General features: G+C 43.9%; 2 protein-coding genes across 4 annotated transcripts; both read left to right on the forward strand.

The window, feature by feature from the left end:
* The first annotated feature begins 739 nt into the window (after positions 1-739).
* On the forward strand, positions 740-8,922 carry znf652 (zinc finger protein 652). The gene is made up of 5 exons (XM_070922928.1): positions 740-1,771; positions 3,812-3,959; positions 4,075-4,190; positions 6,133-6,277; positions 8,236-8,922. The coding sequence occupies exons 1-5, from the start codon at positions 740-742 to the stop codon at positions 8,856-8,858; spliced, it is 2,064 nt and encodes a 687-aa protein (XP_070779029.1). The 3' UTR covers positions 8,859-8,922.
* A 4,793-nt stretch (positions 8,923-13,715) lies between these two features.
* On the forward strand, positions 13,716-16,400 carry phospho1 (phosphoethanolamine/phosphocholine phosphatase 1). Of its 3 annotated transcripts, none has more exons than XM_070923313.1 (3): positions 13,716-13,814; positions 14,219-14,286; positions 14,662-16,400. In XM_070923313.1, exon 3 carries the CDS (start codon positions 14,783-14,785, stop codon positions 15,635-15,637), a length of 855 nt encoding a protein of 284 aa, XP_070779414.1. In that variant the 5' UTR covers positions 13,716-13,814; positions 14,219-14,286; positions 14,662-14,782; the 3' UTR covers positions 15,638-16,400. The 3 variants fall into 3 exon arrangements, with proteins under 3 accessions (XP_070779414.1, XP_070779416.1, XP_070779415.1); XM_070923315.1 differs by having other exon boundaries at positions 14,832-16,400; XM_070923314.1 differs by having other exon boundaries at positions 13,795-13,921.
* Positions 16,401-17,057: the final 657 nt, after the last annotated feature.

A 17,057-nucleotide genomic window follows, 5' to 3' on the forward strand; every position in this document is an offset into this window, starting at 1 on the left:
ATTGAATCTGCTAACATTCATTTGTGAAGGCTGTGGTTTAGATTCTCACACACAACACTGAAACATTTGTGGGCAAATGTGGCGCTCAGTGCTGAAAACTTGACAATATGGCTGTAGTTTCAGTTCACAGACTCCCTATTGACACATGACAGCAGAAGAGGACCTTTTCCAATCTCATCTATATTTCTCCCTGTTTCTTCTCTGTCATATCTCATAGGTAATGCGCTGTAAATGGCTCTTCAAGCAATACCCAGAAGTCCTAACAGCAGTTCCATGTCTGGCATTCGGCTCGTCTTTACCTGCTCTGCAGTTTGAAGACACTGGCACCCTGCAGGACAGCAGCGTTCAGTGAAACTGAATCTGACATCTGCCTACACCTCACATAATAACCTGAGAGGAATTTAGCTTCAAATGTTCAGCATCACAGATACTGAGCCTTTGATTTTGCAGTCTGACTTTTGAGCATATGGAACAAAACTTGGAACGGATTGTATGTCTTTCCAACTGCATTTCCTACCTTGGATAGCATGGATGCTCTTTTTGAATCAGGTTGACCATCTGTCACCTCATCCCCTCCTTCCTGTCTCTTCAGTAGAAGGAGGGTGGGGGATTGGTGTGGCGTCCCCTGCCCCTCCTTGTACTTGAGACTTGAGCTGTCTACCAAGGCACCATAGCAGTTACTCTTTTCCATTGCTGTGTGCTCTTACAAATTCCATCCCTCCACCCCCTCTCCCTCTTCATGAAATCCTGCAAGAGCCTCAAGGAAGAGGTTTCCGTCCCTACCCTTGGCGGGATGTCACAGGAGGAAGGACGCAGGGCGCCGGTGTCCCAGTCCTATTTTCACTCTCCTAACCCGGATCTGGATCTGACAGGCAAGCTCTATAAGAGGGAAGTTGGTGGTAAGCCTTATTCTGTGTTAGTGGACAATAAAATGGCAGCGAAGACATCAATGGGTGATCAGAACATTGGTCAGTTGCCTTCTCAACATGTAACTCCACAGCAACATCAGCAGTATTTCAGAGAGGGAGGAGTAGGGCAGGAGGTGGGGACGCAGGGTTCCCATGTGGGCAACGACGGCACCTCTGACGACACTGAAGACGATGACGACGATGAGGAAGAAGAGGATGAGGATGGGGAGGATGAGGGCTTCAAGCGTGAACAGATCATTGTCGAGGTTAACCTGAACAACCAGACACTTCATGTATCCAAGGGGGACAACAAAACTGGAACCACAGCAGAAGACTCCGAGAGAGCTGGCAGCGACGATGAGGAGGAGGAGGATGAGGAGGAGGAAGAGGAGGATGAGGACGATGAGGACAGCCCCGATGAAGAAGATGAGGAAGACGACGAGGAAGAGGAGATTGAGAGTCGAAGAACAAGGTCAAAGAGGGCCCGTCGGGGTGCTAGTAGCACAGCAGCTCCTTGCCAGCCTCGGAGGAAAAGCCTCAGAACAGCTCTGAGCACCACTGCTGGAATGACCACCAGGGGCCGGCGGAAGCGCATGGAGCCTCCAAAGAGCAAGCGCAGGTCGGCCAGATCAGCCCCATCATCTGCCGGTACCACGACGACAGGAGGGAAAGCAGACGTGGAGGAGAAGGAGATGCTGGCGTGTGAAAAGTGCCCCCGAGTGTTTAACACACGCTGGTACCTGGAGAAGCACATGAATGTCACACACAGACGAATGCAGATTTGCGACAAGTGTGGCAAAAAGTTTGTCCTGGAGAGTGAGCTGGCCTTACACCAGCAGACTGACTGTGAGAAGAACATCCAGGTAAAACAAACCTCTCCAATCTCATATCATATCTCTGTAATTACTCTTTCAAATTCACATTTTGTTCTGAGTGGTAGAGGAGGGCATTTCCAGAGTTCACCATATTATTTGATAACATCTTTATATACCTAGATAAATTTAGCAGCTGCCAAGAACAATTTACTTTTAGATTTATTTTGGGTGCTTTGATGCATTAACCTGATGTTCAAGCGTAGCCCAGTACAGTCAAGTGAAACTCGTAGCTGTTGTTTTTCCTGTTATACTTGATTCATAAAACTAGTAATAATTACATTACGGTGTGAGTGTGAGGTAAAGTAACAACTTAGCTTTGTTTCTGGGCAAAGAAATTTGTGATCTCACTATGTTACAATGTCTGTAGCCAATATAGTGCCAAATAATGTTATTAATAATGTTTTCCAGTCGTGAATGTAATAGTTAAGCTGGAAAACTGAAAACATAATTATTATAATAGACTGAAAAGTGGCAGCAGAACAGTTCTGACCCAGACCTTCTCAAACTACTACATTTTGGATAAATATATTGTCATTGATGGTATCATAAGTGGGTTTCAGTTCTCTAAAACTAAAGATGATTCAGCACATTAATACCCAAGGGTCATATGGCTGCTTTGAATAGCTTGATTTAGCCTGCTGAACGTGATTTGCATTGTCATTTGTGTTTTCACCTCCCAGCTGCTTAAACAAGCTTGAAAACATGTCAAGCTGTGAAGACACAAGTTTTCTAACAATTCGTTTATTTTATTAGTATACATCAAAAAAGAGGTATAGTTGTCAGTTTTTGTTATGATATTCACTCCTTATCTGCTAAGGAAAGAATACTGCAAATAGAAGAGACTTACTAATAGGTGTGCATTTAATCTTAAGTGAAGTCAATCACTTATAAAGCAAATCAAATGCATGATTATTGACACACTGAGTGACTTGCACATATTATATTAATACAATATCCAAATTAATCATCCCCTTGGACACATTCATATTTTATTAATAACAGTGGATGTGACAGAACAGAGTAAGATTAAAATCTAAATTAAATGCCAACACAGACAGATTGCACAAGTATTCATCCTCTTTTACTCTGATGCACCAAAACCATCACTGGCTGTAAGCTGAATAGAGATCGTCTGTATTGAATCAAAGTGGGAACATTATTAGGTTCAATACACCTATATCTGGAAGGTCTGACAACTAGTTAGTCAATTTCCTGGTCAAAACTATGTCATGAAGACAAAGGATCATACAAAAACAAATCTGAAAAGAACAGATCAAGGGGGGATACAAGAATAAATATCCCTCAGGGCATAGTGAGGTTATTTTAAAATGGGTTTTTAAAAAAAACAAACTTTTTTCTTTAAACAGGCTGACTTCAAAAACTGAACGTCTGTGAGATAAAAGTATTAGTGAGGCTACCAACAGGCCTAACAGGCCTATGGCAGTTGTGATGGGAGACTGTTCACCATGTTTTATGGTAGTGGAAAAAAGAGACACTGTGGGGGGGGGGGGGGGGGGGGAAGCTCACATGATAGATCGGCTGGGGTTTGCCAGCAGGCATGTGGGAGACACTAAAACAGAGTGAAAGTCTCTTTGATATGATGAGACCAAAATTAAGCTTTCAGGACATCATATTAAACGCTTTGATTTTGGTGTTTTATAGCACGATGCTGTGGGGATGCTTCTCTGCTGTAAGCCGTGCAATCTGCAGGAGAACTGTCAGTACTACTGTATTTATTTGCCACAAGACAAGAACCCAAAACACAGAGCAAAAGCTGGACAGGAATGGCTTCAAAACAACAACGTTGATGTTCGGTAGTGTCAGTCAGTCTAAACTTAGATACAGTGGAGAATTACTGCAGTAATAGGAAATTAGACTCATTGTGATTTCTTCCCCAGCAGAGGGAGCCAGAGTATAATGAAACAATTTTGCTAAATAAGAATGGCCATCAGGTTTTGCTGCTCATGATATTTATCAGCAACATTAAGCTTAATCTTAATGTGGTTTCTGTCTACTTGTGTCCTTTAGTGTGTCTCCTGCAACAAGTCTTTTAAGAAGCTGTGGTCACTGCATGAGCACATTAAGATTGTGCACGGCTATGCGGAAAAGAAGTTCTCGTGTGAAATCTGTGAGAAGAAGTTCTACACTATGGCTCACGTCCGTAAGCACATGGTTGGTAAGTGTGAGCCTTTTTTCCACAGTTATCTTATTTGCAGCCTTGATAATACCTGATCAGGTGTATGCTGTTGTCTCAGTATTGTTTTCCTCTCTCTCTCTTCCCCCAAACCCAGCTCACACTAAGGACATGCCATTTACCTGTGAGACGTGTGGGAAGTCGTTTAAACGCAGCATGTCTTTAAAAGTTCACTCGCTCCAGCACTCTGGAGAGAAGCCCTTCCGATGTGAGGTAAGATTCCTGCTCAGACACATTATATCCTGTTTTAGTTGAGACAGGTTACAATCCACAACAGTATCACAATTAGTCTCACCTGCATCCAGACTGACCACTTCTGATCAGACTTTTGCTTACATAGATTGTATCTGTTGAAACTAAGGCCAGTGCTACACAGACAAAATACACATTTGTGCTAGGGCGTAACACCTGGAGAACCAGATTGCCTCACTCGGGAATTTTAGAGCTATAGGGAGCTTGTCTGTTTTGTTCTGTCTTTTTTTTTTTTCCATCACCCATTCACATCAGGCCATTCACGTAAAATAGAAAACATAAGGGTCTTTTCACCATGACAGTTCCCAACCAGACACTATGTGCTTTCTAATCAGAGTTTTCCTCCCAGCAGTCATGGTTTCATTTACTCTGCTGCTTTAAACAATCTTGAACAAATAAAAAATGTAAAGAATGTTGACATACTGGAGTGACGTATGCATTAAATATGATTTATCATGAACACACACACCTAAACGTCATCATCTCTCTTGCTTGTCCTTTGTCATTTATTTATTTTGAGCTGTATTCAGTAAGAGTGGTTGACTGAGTTCAGTGACTGAAGGTTACAGTTTTAATGAGTTTGCCCTTGTGTGTCAAAAGGAGCCTCAAGGTAGTTTTCACTCATGAGTTTGAGCAGAGGAGCATCTGTGCTATGTGGTTTGTGAGCCACCCAAAATAGTCCCTTATATTCAGTTGATGTCTTTCAGAGGGGGACTGTCCTCCTGTATTTTCAACATTTTCATTGGACAGTTATGTCATCTGAGCTATTCAGAGAAGTCAAGTCAAACCATGTCAAATATTAACAAACCACACATGTGGCAGCTGTGTTCACCAATTAACTGGAACGTAAGGTAAATGTGGAACTAAATGTTCAGTGTTTTGGGACTTTTACTGTCACACTGAGTGTCAAGATATGCTTATTTCTGCCCAGCAGGGTTAGTTACAGTTGATTATCTTATCCCTGTCCTGACTTGTGAATTCAGAGGAAGTTGACAGATGCTTTACTCCCACCCAAGGCCTTTTAATGTCCAACCACTTAAATGGACTGCACATGGGGGGTGGGGGGGGTGTATGGGTGGAGCTGCCCTAATTAAATGTTTGAAGTCATCCTATACTGTAACATGTAATTACATGCTTATTAAGGGTGTATGTAATGTATAGGCCATTCTCCACAGTGGTCTAACTCTGTTTTGCCATATGGAAACTGCTGGATTTTTTCCCCACAGACATTTATTTAACCAGGTGGTGCCATTGAGATTATAAATACCTCCATTTTAAGAAAAGACCTGACCAAGAAAACCCTCTTAATGCAAACATGCAGCGTGGTTGCATGAACCCAAATAATCAGGTTATTGTTGGCTTGCTGCAGTAACCTCATTTCTTTAACGTCATGTACATAATAATGAGGAACCTGCTTCCTTTATCAGGCTAAGGGATTAAGAGAAATCTTTTTACACACCTAGACATCTGGAGAAACCTGATTTTGTTTGCCATGTATATAATAATCCTTGGCTGGGATCCCTCGTATGCAAAGTACTTAAATCCACTAGTTAAGTCTGACTAAAACGAAAACATGTATTTGAAATGCGTGTAAATGCATTCCTCGCTTTCCTGCCTACTTGTCCCAGTAACTTGGTTTCTTGTGTGCATGTAAAAAGTTATAGTAGTCCATGTACAGTAGTTACAGGACAGCAGTGTATCTGTAAATAAGATCACAAAACTTGTGCATAATGTACTTGTTGTTCTGTTTTTTACTCTTCATGATTGTTTGCTTTAAAGTTGTTAATGGAAACATTTAAGCTTAAAACCATTTTCAGCAAGTTAGCAAGTATTGATTTTTGTGAGTTTTTGTGTTCTTGTGTTTTTGCACGTTCTCTGAATGCCTCTGTTGTCTCCACTGTAGAACTGTGACGAGCGGTTCCAATACAAGTACCAGCTGCGCTCCCACATGAGCATTCACATCGGACACAAGCAGTTCATGTGCCAATGGTGTGGCAAAGACTTCAACATGAAACAGTATTTTGATGAGCACATGAAAACACACACAGGTGAGAAATGACAAGTTTGGCTCTCTATGTGCACCCATCATCTCGTAAACTGACCAATGGAGACAGTGTTCTTAGGATTGGTTGTTATGGTCCTGTTTGACTACAGGAACTTCTTTAGGAACCTGCTCTATGACTACTTCTACTTTTAAAACCCCTTTCGACCACAGAAACTGGTAAGCTTTGTAGGAAACTACCATGTAGCGACTGGAGGAACCTTAGTTCCCAGGCTATTGTTCCTACCCACTAAGACGTTCCTGTTCCGGTGATTGTATTTTCTAATGGCCCAGGGACTATCAGAGTGGCGTAAATAACATCACATACAAACACAAGCCTCAAGACTTCTACACAGAATTCATTCAGAATACAAGCAAACCCAGACTTCCCGGACTTGGGAATGGAATTTTTTTGTAATGTTATTTACATTTAAAGTTATGCAGCCAACTTTCCAGTCCAAAAAAAGACACAAAAAGTCAGGGCGTAAGAAAAATGATTCACAAAGTATTTGAGTTATATACTGGCTAAAACAGAAAAGTAACAAGGAGCACTCAGTAGAGCCTTACTACGTTGGAGACAGACGTCTCGCCAGTCTGGCAGTCTTCCCTTCTGTCTCTGCACAGCATCTACAGTATTTAAATAGCACAGTAAATTACAAAGATGATTCAGCTGTTGTGGCATTGCTTGCAAAATGAATGTTTCATACAAAGTGGTCATCTTTTATCAGTTTACTTTGCTTGATCTTCATATTTCTTCAGTTTCATGTGAATCTGGATGCAGAAAGTTCCAAGAGGACGTTTTGTTGATGTAGGTCCTCAGACTGAAGTTTTTGTTAAAATCTAAATACAGATACTTCAAAAGTAAAGTTTTCATCTCAAAACATTTGAACATTTTACTTAGCCAAACAACAATGTTCCTGGGCTCAGCCAGGCAGTCGCCGCACACTCTCTATAAAAGGAAAGACATAGGATGTTTCCAAGATGAACATTATAATGGTGAGAGCAGGAGACTTCGCCCAGTTTTTGTAATGAGAGGGACGTTCTACATCAAAGAAAAGCCTTGCATATATTGCGGCTTATAATGACTACCCAGACACATGCTGCATTACATCCCTCTGATTTTCTGTCCCTGTTGCACTGCTATTTCCAAGACCAAACTGAGGAGTGCACCCTGTACGTCCTTCACTGCGTTTCTCCAGCCGTGCCTGTCGTGGGTGGACACACTGCTCTCCGTTGGACCTCACGGTTCTATTTGTAATGTGTAATTACGCTGCCCTCTCCTCTCCCTGCCGCTAGCAACAAATTTAGCCTCGTGCAGGAGGAGACACACCCAGTCATGCCCTGTAATAGGCAGTTCACATCTTCAACACAAACTCCCAAAGTTTGCTTCACTGCACACAGATCTTTTCCTGATTTCTTGCGAGTGTAATGTAACATAAGACAAGCACATTAGCTGTCACCTTTTGATATCCGGTTGGTTTGGTGGAGCGTCACACATAACATGCCAGAATAAGGCATTTAGAGAGCCCTTCAGCAGCCTGTTAATAGATGGCTGTGTGGGTGGTAGCAGGCACATTCAGTGGCTCCATGGAGGGAGGTTAATGAGAGCGGCATTCCAACGGAGCTGCTGTTGCTCACTTTCAAATCTTCTCTCCTCAAAGTGTGAATTGTAATAGCTTCCTGCAGAGTGGGTGGGTTGACAGCAAAGACCCTCAATTCAAGATGCCAGCTTATTAGCATTTTTAAAAGAGAACTGTTGCTCTCTAGAGAGAAGTGGTGAAAGGGGAATAAAAGTTAACTTTGTCATTTGGAGAGCTTTAATCAGTTGATTTTGAATTTTGTAACCATCACATCTGACATGACTGATGCATCATATTATTTTCTCTGTATCAATTAACAAAAGGATCGTAGCTACACAGTCTCTGTCTTCCTCACACATCAGTCTTTTATTTTCTGAATCTGCAGGAGAGAAGCCGTTCATTTGTGAGATTTGTGGAAAGAGCTTCACCAGCCGGCCCAACATGAAGCGCCACCGCCGCACGCACACTGGAGAGAAGCCGTATCCCTGCGAGGTGTGCGGCCAGCGCTTCCGCTTCTCCAACATGCTCAAAGCACACAAAGAGAAGTGTTTCCGGGTCACCAGCCCTGTGGTTCTGCAGACCAGCGGCCCACCTGTGCCTGTCCGCATCTTTGCCAACACCTTCTCCTCCTCTTCCTCCACCTCTGGTCCCGGTCCCTCAGCTGCCACCCCTTCCACCACCTCAGCACCCTTGGGCCTCAGCCCGACAGGGGGGCCCATGCCTCCACGAGGCCCTGTGGGACACACATTCTCCCACGTACAGCTCCACTCAACCCCCTCTCACCATCATCCCCACCCCCAGACAACCCAGCAACACCTCTCAAACACACCCCAACATGCCCCACCTCACCCCCACCACCACCTGGCAGTGCCCCCAGTCTCCCACCTGCCCCCACCTCCGGCCCTTTTCAAGAGTGAGCCCTTAAACCACTGTGGGCATGAAGACAGCAGCTACCTGCACCACATGGCTCCCCCTGATAAGGGCCCTGGAGCCCCACAGCACCACTGAACTGTGCTCCAGCTCTGCAGGCCCACACCAAACCGCGCCTTGTTCCTCCTCTTCTCATAGTCCTGCCTCAGTCTCTCAGTTGCTGGGCCCCTGATGTAAGGGTGCTCCTCTCAAACAGATTTAAATAAGTCAAGCTAAACATACACCCGTGTATGTGATTCAGACTGATACACCCTCAGTGCACACATTATTTAAGTATAAGACCCCTCCTTAAATACCCCGGTCAACTGACAAAGATTTACAACCTCTAGATTTTTTTTCTTGAACATTTTCTTAGGAAATCTACACAAAAAGAGCTCCGTGTGAGTTCTCTATCTGTACATTGGTGGGTGTAAAGTATCTCCTTTTCATCAAAAGCTGCTGATGGAAGTCAATGTATGTATTACCTGGGCTTCATGGATCATCAAAGATCAGTGTCACTGAATTTTCCTCTTTATGTCAAGTTGACTTATGGTTGCACATTGGTCAGGACTTTTGCTTTCTGTGCAGGTCCTCCCCATAGCAATACTCAACGTGTGCTCCTATTTGTACTGCAGAGCCTCGGGCCCCACAGAAATAGATGATGAATGTTGTAACTGGTTCTACCTGAGCCTGTCTCTGTCTTAAGGCCAAGGCTGAGACTTTCTATCAGAAGGGCAACAGGAGTAGTGAAAGACGCAGTGCCATAGGTTACAGTCAGAAGGCGGGGAGGAATTTTTGTAAAAGGACATTGAAAAAAAGGTTTTGTAAATGGATAGTTGAATCTAGTCATAGATTCATATCATGGTTAAATGGTGCTTTCCATTCCAGTACATAAAATATTTCTTAATTTTGATTTTCCATTTGATTTTCAGAAGTGTAATATTACAAAATATCAATGTATTGTGTCATACAGAACATGTCTTGCCAGCCTGGTTTTTCTATAATGGCTCTGAGGTTTGACTAGATATTTTGTGATGAAGAAACTCATGTTATGCAGGACATGCCGTAGGCACACACACCCTCACACTTTCTCAAGCACACACACAAAAGACAGAGACCACATGGTCACTGATTTACTTACCTTGATCAGTGCAACCTCAGCTTTCAGTACTGTTGGTCAACAGATGCTTTTAGATAACAGATGACTGTCAAATACTGCCACTGTGAGGGGCCAGACACATGGCCCCATCAGGATCTACCCCACCTCCCTTCGCTGCTGTCGAAATGATACGGGTTACCATGTTAAAGGTCATTTGACACACACAGTATACACACCTGGGACCTTTTTCATCACAGTTCTTAACAGGCAATTATGCATATTCCTCTCAGCCTATATTCCAAGTTTGGTGTGGGGCGTCGTTGTAATGTAAAGGTTTGTGTTTTTCACTTTCATCGTACTGACATACTTTGATCCACACAGGCAAACACGTGTCTAAACCTGTTGAATGTTGCCTACGCAGAATGATGGCTGATGAGTCATTCATATGTTTGTTTGTTTTTATGTTCTCTGATAATTTGCTCAGTTTTAAGCTAATGGATGGTTCTGCAGTGTAGATATACTGTTGTTAGCACATGACAGGAAATGTCAGGATAAAAGGCAGTGGTCATACAACTTATAATACTTGGAATTCTTGTATAGATATGTGATCAAGTCAGCGCAAGAAATTACATTTATTAATGTAATAGCCGATGGTGTGAATGTTATGTTTAAAAGATGCATAAATGGGTGGCTGGTATTTGGATTGCCTGGTTGTTACCCCTTAACCCAATCTGATGGCTATCAGATGTGTGTTTAGGAGCAACATTGAGCTTTGTGTGTGTGTGTGAGTGAGTGAAAGAGCGTATGTGTGCATGCATTAGTCTCTACCAGTCTATGTCTGGTTGTCCCCAGTGCTCTTGTACCAAAAGCTGCTTTTACAGAGTGTGCCCCAATATATGTGTATTTGGGGATACCTGATATGAACAATAGCAGTAACTTTTGATCCTCTTTCTGCCGCTCTAATGAAATTTAGTCTGAAGTGGTTAAGCTCAGTAGTTTAGGATGCCCCCCCCCCCCTTTCTTTTATTTGAGACCTGCAATTATCCTGCCATTTCTGTGGGTCTTAATACAGCTGCATCATTTGCTTATCATCCTGCCCCCTCGGGTTTACTGCTGTGCTTCAGCATTTTGCAGTACAGATCTTTGTCTTTTGTTCTTTTTTTTTTTTTAAAGCCTTTTCATTTGTGTGTATTCTCTGCACTTTACTGCTGCGTGGGTGAGGCGCAGGGAAGGGAGGGACTGACGATGCATTGTGGAACAGAGTGCAGTTATGGCTGCATGGGAAATGGTGGAGTTGATTACTTGGAGTGGATGTTTTTAGGCAAGGAAAGGAGGAGAATCCTGGGTGGAGGCGGGTAGTGTGAAAGGGACCATAGCAAACGAAGGACATTTCTTTCAGTATGTGCATAAATTTAATTTCCTATTTTTTCAAAGAAATACACTTTTGCTCCGATATGGACCTCCCCTCAAAGTGAAAGCGATGTTCCTCCTGCTTTGGCGACTTTACACTGGCCCCTCCAAGCTGTCTGGAATACATTCTTCTGTTATGTTTGTTCATGGAGTTTTTCTCTCTGTCATTTCCTGTTTTGTCTTTCAGTTTGCTGAATGATTCTCCTCCTCCTTTCTTTGTTACATAGAATGCACTTTCTACTAAAATCCTTGGCTAGTTAAGAAAAAATAACATTGTATGTTCTTTAAAGATGTTTTAAAAAATCAATATACTTTTCCCCCTTTGTATTTTTAACCACTTAATGTAGCATTGCGTATTTTATTATTGTATCTGGTACAAAATGTGCAGCTTTATAATGTCCTGGTTTGTCCTTTTTTTTGTATATTATCTGGAGATTGGGGAGAAGTGAAAAGTTGGGCCTTTTTTGATAATGTACATTTAACTGACTGCTAACTTTGAGAAGTAAAAACAAGTAGCCATGATTATCACATATTTGTGTGCCTCTTTTTATCTTCAAATGCAGGTAATTTACACATGAAAGGTAGAAAAATGAGGATTGTGCACAACATCTTCCTGGTAGCAGGTCAGTGGGTTCAGACTTTGCTGGAAAGCTTACATTCCAGCTTACTGTTGCAACTGCACAGACTTGATTTGCTTGAGTGCCATTATTTTATTGTCGTAGGGTCACTGGGTTCTTTGCAAAACGCCTCTAACCAAACAACGTCTGCAGGCTACACATGACACACATGACACTGACGGTTCAGCAGCTGACTGCTTTGTTTTGCTTTCCAAAGCTTTTATTTGAAGAGGGAAGTTTTAGGTCCTCTTCTTTGTGACCACTTCCTGTTCTTTCCATGTCATGTGCAAAAGACGCTTCTTTTAGCCAGTTGTTTGAAACGGTTTGTTTGTTGTTGCAGATGACCTGAGAGATCATTGCAGTAGGTTGTATTCTCCTGGAAGTTGCTTTGACCATCAGTGACCTCAGGCAGAGATTCTCTGGTTAGGTAACGAACAGCTTCAGGCTTTTCATCTGAACCCATATCATAACTTGAGATGAGCAGTTGCACATGGAGAAAGTTAAATATCAGACCCGTGAGTGAAAACAGGGCTGTTTGAAGAGCCTCCTCACAAACAACACCTGCGTCTCCTTTCCTGGATATCTGTCTCCCCAACTCAACCGTCTTTATTCATCCATTAACAGAGTGTCCCCCCTCTGAGGGCGCATTAAGACATCTACTGTTGCTAGAATACCTTCTAAAATGTGTGCCCTCTATCACCATCGGTGGTTTTAAGTGGCGCACCAATGAGTCACAGAAGCCTATAAGGTAGCTGAGCGGGCCGATGGGTAGAGAAAGTGTGAGTGACTCACTGATGGTGAGTGGGTGGTCAGGTACCGAGGCTCACTTCACGAGCAGAGGAGATAATAACACACCGTCTGTACATCTCCATTCCCATTTGGGTTTGAAAATAGTCAGCCACCCCAGCTGTTAGTCATTACGCCTAGTGGTGTCGAAGAGGGAGGAGGCTGCGTCTGTCGGCAGGCAGATAAGGAGAAGGAGGGCTTCACGCCGTGTTTTTCGCTGCTCTGAAAGTTGCTGTGCGGTTCATTAATCACTGTATTTGCGAGGTTTTATCGAGACCGCTGTCTTGTGGAGAAACAAGCAGCCAACATAAACTCCCTCGCTGCGACGCTAATGTTTCACTGTAGTTAATAAATGGAAACACCGTATTGCTTTTGTGTTACTTTTGATATACATTTCATTCCAGTCAACCTCCCAGATGTGATGCAGCTTCATCACCATTTCCTGTGTCTCTTAACAACAGAGGTCAGAGGTCACAGCCTCAGAGCACAGTCAGTGTTTGGAGTTGCAGGAAATCTATTGCATCAGGCCAGCTGAACAGTATTAGTCTGGATTATTCAAATATTTTCCTGTGGCTGCCCAAAGTTTACTGCCACGCACCGTGTTCTCCCAGACCACCAGGCTCCGGACCACATCAGCAGATTTGACTTTTACAGTCTTTTCTGGGCTGTTACATCCAGGAGTGTTTATTCTCCCCAGTGTGTCACCTTTGTAAGTGTGTGTGTGTGTGTGTGTGTGTGTGTGTGTGTGTGAGAGATCTGCCTTCAGACACAAATCATTAACTGTAGGATTGAGGCGAGAACAAATACTGACACATTTACTTAAACATCGTGCGCATATGTTCAGGAAACTACTCACTATCTGTCGTTTTTTCTTTTTCGATCTTCCTTTCCTCCCACAGTGACCCCCCCCCCCCCCCCCCCCTCCCCCCTCTCTCTTGAAAGTCCCGTGAACGCGCTCAGTAGGCTGCTATTAAATGGGCGGACCTGTAGGCGCGGTCACGTCCACAGCGGCTCCGGTGGTTTTGAGTGTCACATAAAAGTCCGCGTCCCACCTGCCGCACGGCGCAACTCTGTCTCTACTCTCCGCGGGACCGGATCGGACCTGCGCCGGCCTCGGGGATCGGAACCAGCGCCGGTGACAAAGTAAAGCTTTTTGCAAGAATTTCATTCAATTTTTGAAAGAGTTCAGGTTTGGTCTGAGCTCGCTGCTGCTGATGATGATGATGATGATGATGATGATGTGAAAGTAGGTTAGTGTTGTAATCGGTGATAAGGCTGGCAGGCTGATAATCAGTGTGGGACATTTATCGCTGGGTCATGTTTTAGATTGGAGCACAACTCAAACTGTTGGGCACTTGAAGTTAGAGAAACCGGAACCTGGTGTCGTTAAATTTGTTTTTATGGCATATTATTCTTTTTTAAGATCTCCTATTTAATTGTTATCATCTCTTTCTACACACTCTTGCAGGATTGATTAAGTTATAATGAAGTTATTATCAGATGATCTTGAAGCTGCTGGTTCGGCTGCACTGTTTTTCTCTCCACAGACAGAAGCAGCCGCACAGCTTGAAGGCGTCTAGCTGACTTCCACTGCTGACACCACCTCCAGTCAAAGGTATGCGGGGCTCTGCTGTTCATGTGAATTCATTTAACACACATTTGCTCGCTTGCTTGCCGGATCTGCATGGAGCCCAGACTACATGGGCTCGTGTTTACATTCAGATCCGAATATAACCACGTTTCCCTCCTAAGTCTCACTTCTGCTACCCCCCCCCCCCCTCCCCCCCACTCTTACTTTTGTAGAAGGTCGTTCCGTTTTGCAGAGCCATGATTTGGATGCTGCCTCTTCTGGTTTGAAAGAGCTGCTGGCTGCTTTGCTCTCTTTAGGTCTTTTCCTATTTTTCATTTAGATGCTTATTCTTATGTCTATTTCTTACATTTATTTGATGTGATTCTGTTTTTACCCCCATTCTTCCCGTTCATGCATTAGTGTTTCCCAGAAAGCCTCCACCTTACTGTGGCCTGCCTTGCGTGGGATGCTGGAGAGTGGGAGAGCACGAGTGGAGATTTGATGCCACTTGGCAACAGTAAGAGGTGTGGCATAGTCAATCATGGGGGATTCAATCTTCAACTGCTGTTATGTCCCACCCAATCCTCCAGGCGAGGGGGAGCCCGCCAGGTCCAGACGCTCAGACATCATGGCCTCCAACTCCGCTCACATCTCCTCCGACAAGCGCTTCCTCATCTTCTTTGACTTTGATGAGACCATCGTGGATGAAACCAGCGACGACATGGTGGTGCAGGCCGCCCCGGGTCAGCACCTCCCGGCCTGGCTGAAGGACACCTACCAGCCCGGCCGCTACAACGAGTACATGCAGCGCGTGCTGGCCTACCTGGCGGAGCAGGGCGTCACCGAGAGCGACATACGCAACATCATGGAGAAGATACCGGCGACCCCCGGCATGATCACCCTCTTCCAGTTCCTCCGCACCCGGCCCCAACAGGACTTTGAGGTGGTGCTCTTGTCCGACGCCAACGCCTTCTTCATCGAGTCCTGGCTCCGGCGCGCCGGGGCCCGCCCGCTCTTCCACCGGATCTTCACCAACCCGGCCACCTTCAACAAGGACGGCCGGCTGGTGATGAGACCCTTCCACTCCCACGACTGCCCGCGGTGCCCCGACAACATGTGCAAGCAGGTGGTCGTCAGGGACTATGTGGCCCGCAGGACGCAGGAGAGGGGCCGCCCGTACCAGAGGGTCTTCTACGTGGGGGACGGAGCCAACGACTTCTGCCCGGCGCTCTCCCTCGGGTCCCGGGACGTGGCTTTCCCCCGCCGGGATTTCCCCATGCACCGGCTGATCACGGAGACCCATGAAGCCATGCCCGGGGAGTTCAAGGCGACCACGGTGCCGTGGGTGAGCGGGGAGGATGTGGTGCAGAGGCTGAGGAGGCTCGTGGCAGAGTAGAGGGTCACAGAGAGACCGAGGGGGGAGAAAGGAGACAGTTGACACTTTTAGTCACATTCTCAGGTGAAATAATAATAGAAACTAATGTTCAAGGCAATAAATCAGTTGTGCTGTCCCTGAAAATAAAGTAAATAGTGTCTATCTGGCGTCCAGCCTGCACGTGCCTCCTCAGTCCAGCTTCTCACGTTCTGGTCCGGAGGTCAGTCTCTGAACAGAGACCCAGGTCAGCGGGTTAATGATTATGGAGACCTGCCACCGACACAGAGAGGAAATCAATGACGCATCCGGTGCTGGGTTATAAAAACTTTAACGTTTGTTTTATTATGTGCATAATAAATATCCTTCAATGGGACATGAGTTGCTTTAAGTGTTAAACTGGGTCAGTGGATAAATCTGTGTGAGTACCTTTTTAAAAGCAATATTTAAAAATGTTACGGACATTTGTTGTTAACCAAGTGACTGTTTGCTCTTGAATAACAATTATAAGTGTGTTTTCTTACAAACTGCACTTTTTTGAATATAAAACATTAAATTATAGTCTCAACAAAATGTAATCAGATTAACTCTGCCATCTGACGGCAACGGGCATTTCAACAGATTTAGCTTCTCAGAGAATATATGTCTAATTTAGAAATGTATGACTATGTTGTAAGAGAGTGTTTGTTTGTTTAACGTGTTTATCAGTCTGTTGTATCTCTACTGTGTAGGCCAGGCCTACTGAAGAAAATATTAACACCAGCAGGAATAAAGCCATCAACTGAAACTCTGCCTGTGTCTGAATGAATCAAACCTCATCAACATACATGTGGAATCATTCATAACCATCTCCCTGATAACGTTCGTGTATCTGTGCCATACAAAGGCCACATTTTACATGTGAACATCAGGACTTCTTTCATACACTGTGATTCACAGATCTTAGCACACCAATCATACCACAACTATATATCAATCCTGCACAAGTTAACAGCGGTTTAAAGTCATGAAAGAGACAATAATTAGGCATGCTTTTGAAATCAAATCTAAAAGTGATCTAGAGCTTTAAGTAATGCTCATTAAGTCATACATTTTTTCCCCCATATTGCGGTTATATAGTTTTCTGATTAAATTAGTCTTTTTAGTATTTACCATCAATTCTAATGGGCAAGTCAAAGTTTCTGCTTCTAAAATACTGTAATAAAAAAAGGTTTGTGTAATGTGTTAAGCAAGGTATTCAATATTTATAAACCATAAATTAAATGTCAGTTATAAATGCCTATTATAGAAGTCTACACAGGCCTAATCTGGGCAGACGCTTGTTAATTTGTATTTAGTGATTAACTGTCTTGTTCCCTAAACACACACACAGGCCATTATTTTCAGGGATATTCATTTTATGACCAACTGAAGTTGATGGGTGGCATGAGTGTATTATCATAAG

Source organism: Enoplosus armatus, chromosome 17 (assembly GCF_043641665.1).
Source record: "Enoplosus armatus isolate fEnoArm2 chromosome 17, fEnoArm2.hap1, whole genome shotgun sequence".
Classification (NCBI taxonomy): domain Eukaryota; kingdom Metazoa; phylum Chordata; class Actinopteri; order Centrarchiformes; family Enoplosidae; genus Enoplosus; species Enoplosus armatus.

What these genes read in the sequence shown, in the direction of transcription:
- phospho1 (XM_070923313.1), top strand. Translation starts at nt 14,783, where the DNA reads ATGGGGGATTCAATCTTCAACTGCTGTTATGTCCCACCCAATCCTCCA.
- znf652 (XM_070922928.1), top strand. Translation starts at nt 740, where the DNA reads ATGAAATCCTGCAAGAGCCTCAAGGAAGAGGTTTCCGTCCCTACCCTT. An exon ending in AGAAGCCCTTCCGATGTGAG is followed by an intron (nt 4,191 to 6,132) that starts GTAAGATTCCTG and finishes TCTCCACTGTAG; the next exon opens with AACTGTGACGAGCGGTTCCA. An exon ending in GCACATGAAAACACACACAG is followed by an intron (nt 6,278 to 8,235) that starts GTGAGAAATGAC and finishes CTGAATCTGCAG; the next exon opens with GAGAGAAGCCGTTCATTTGT.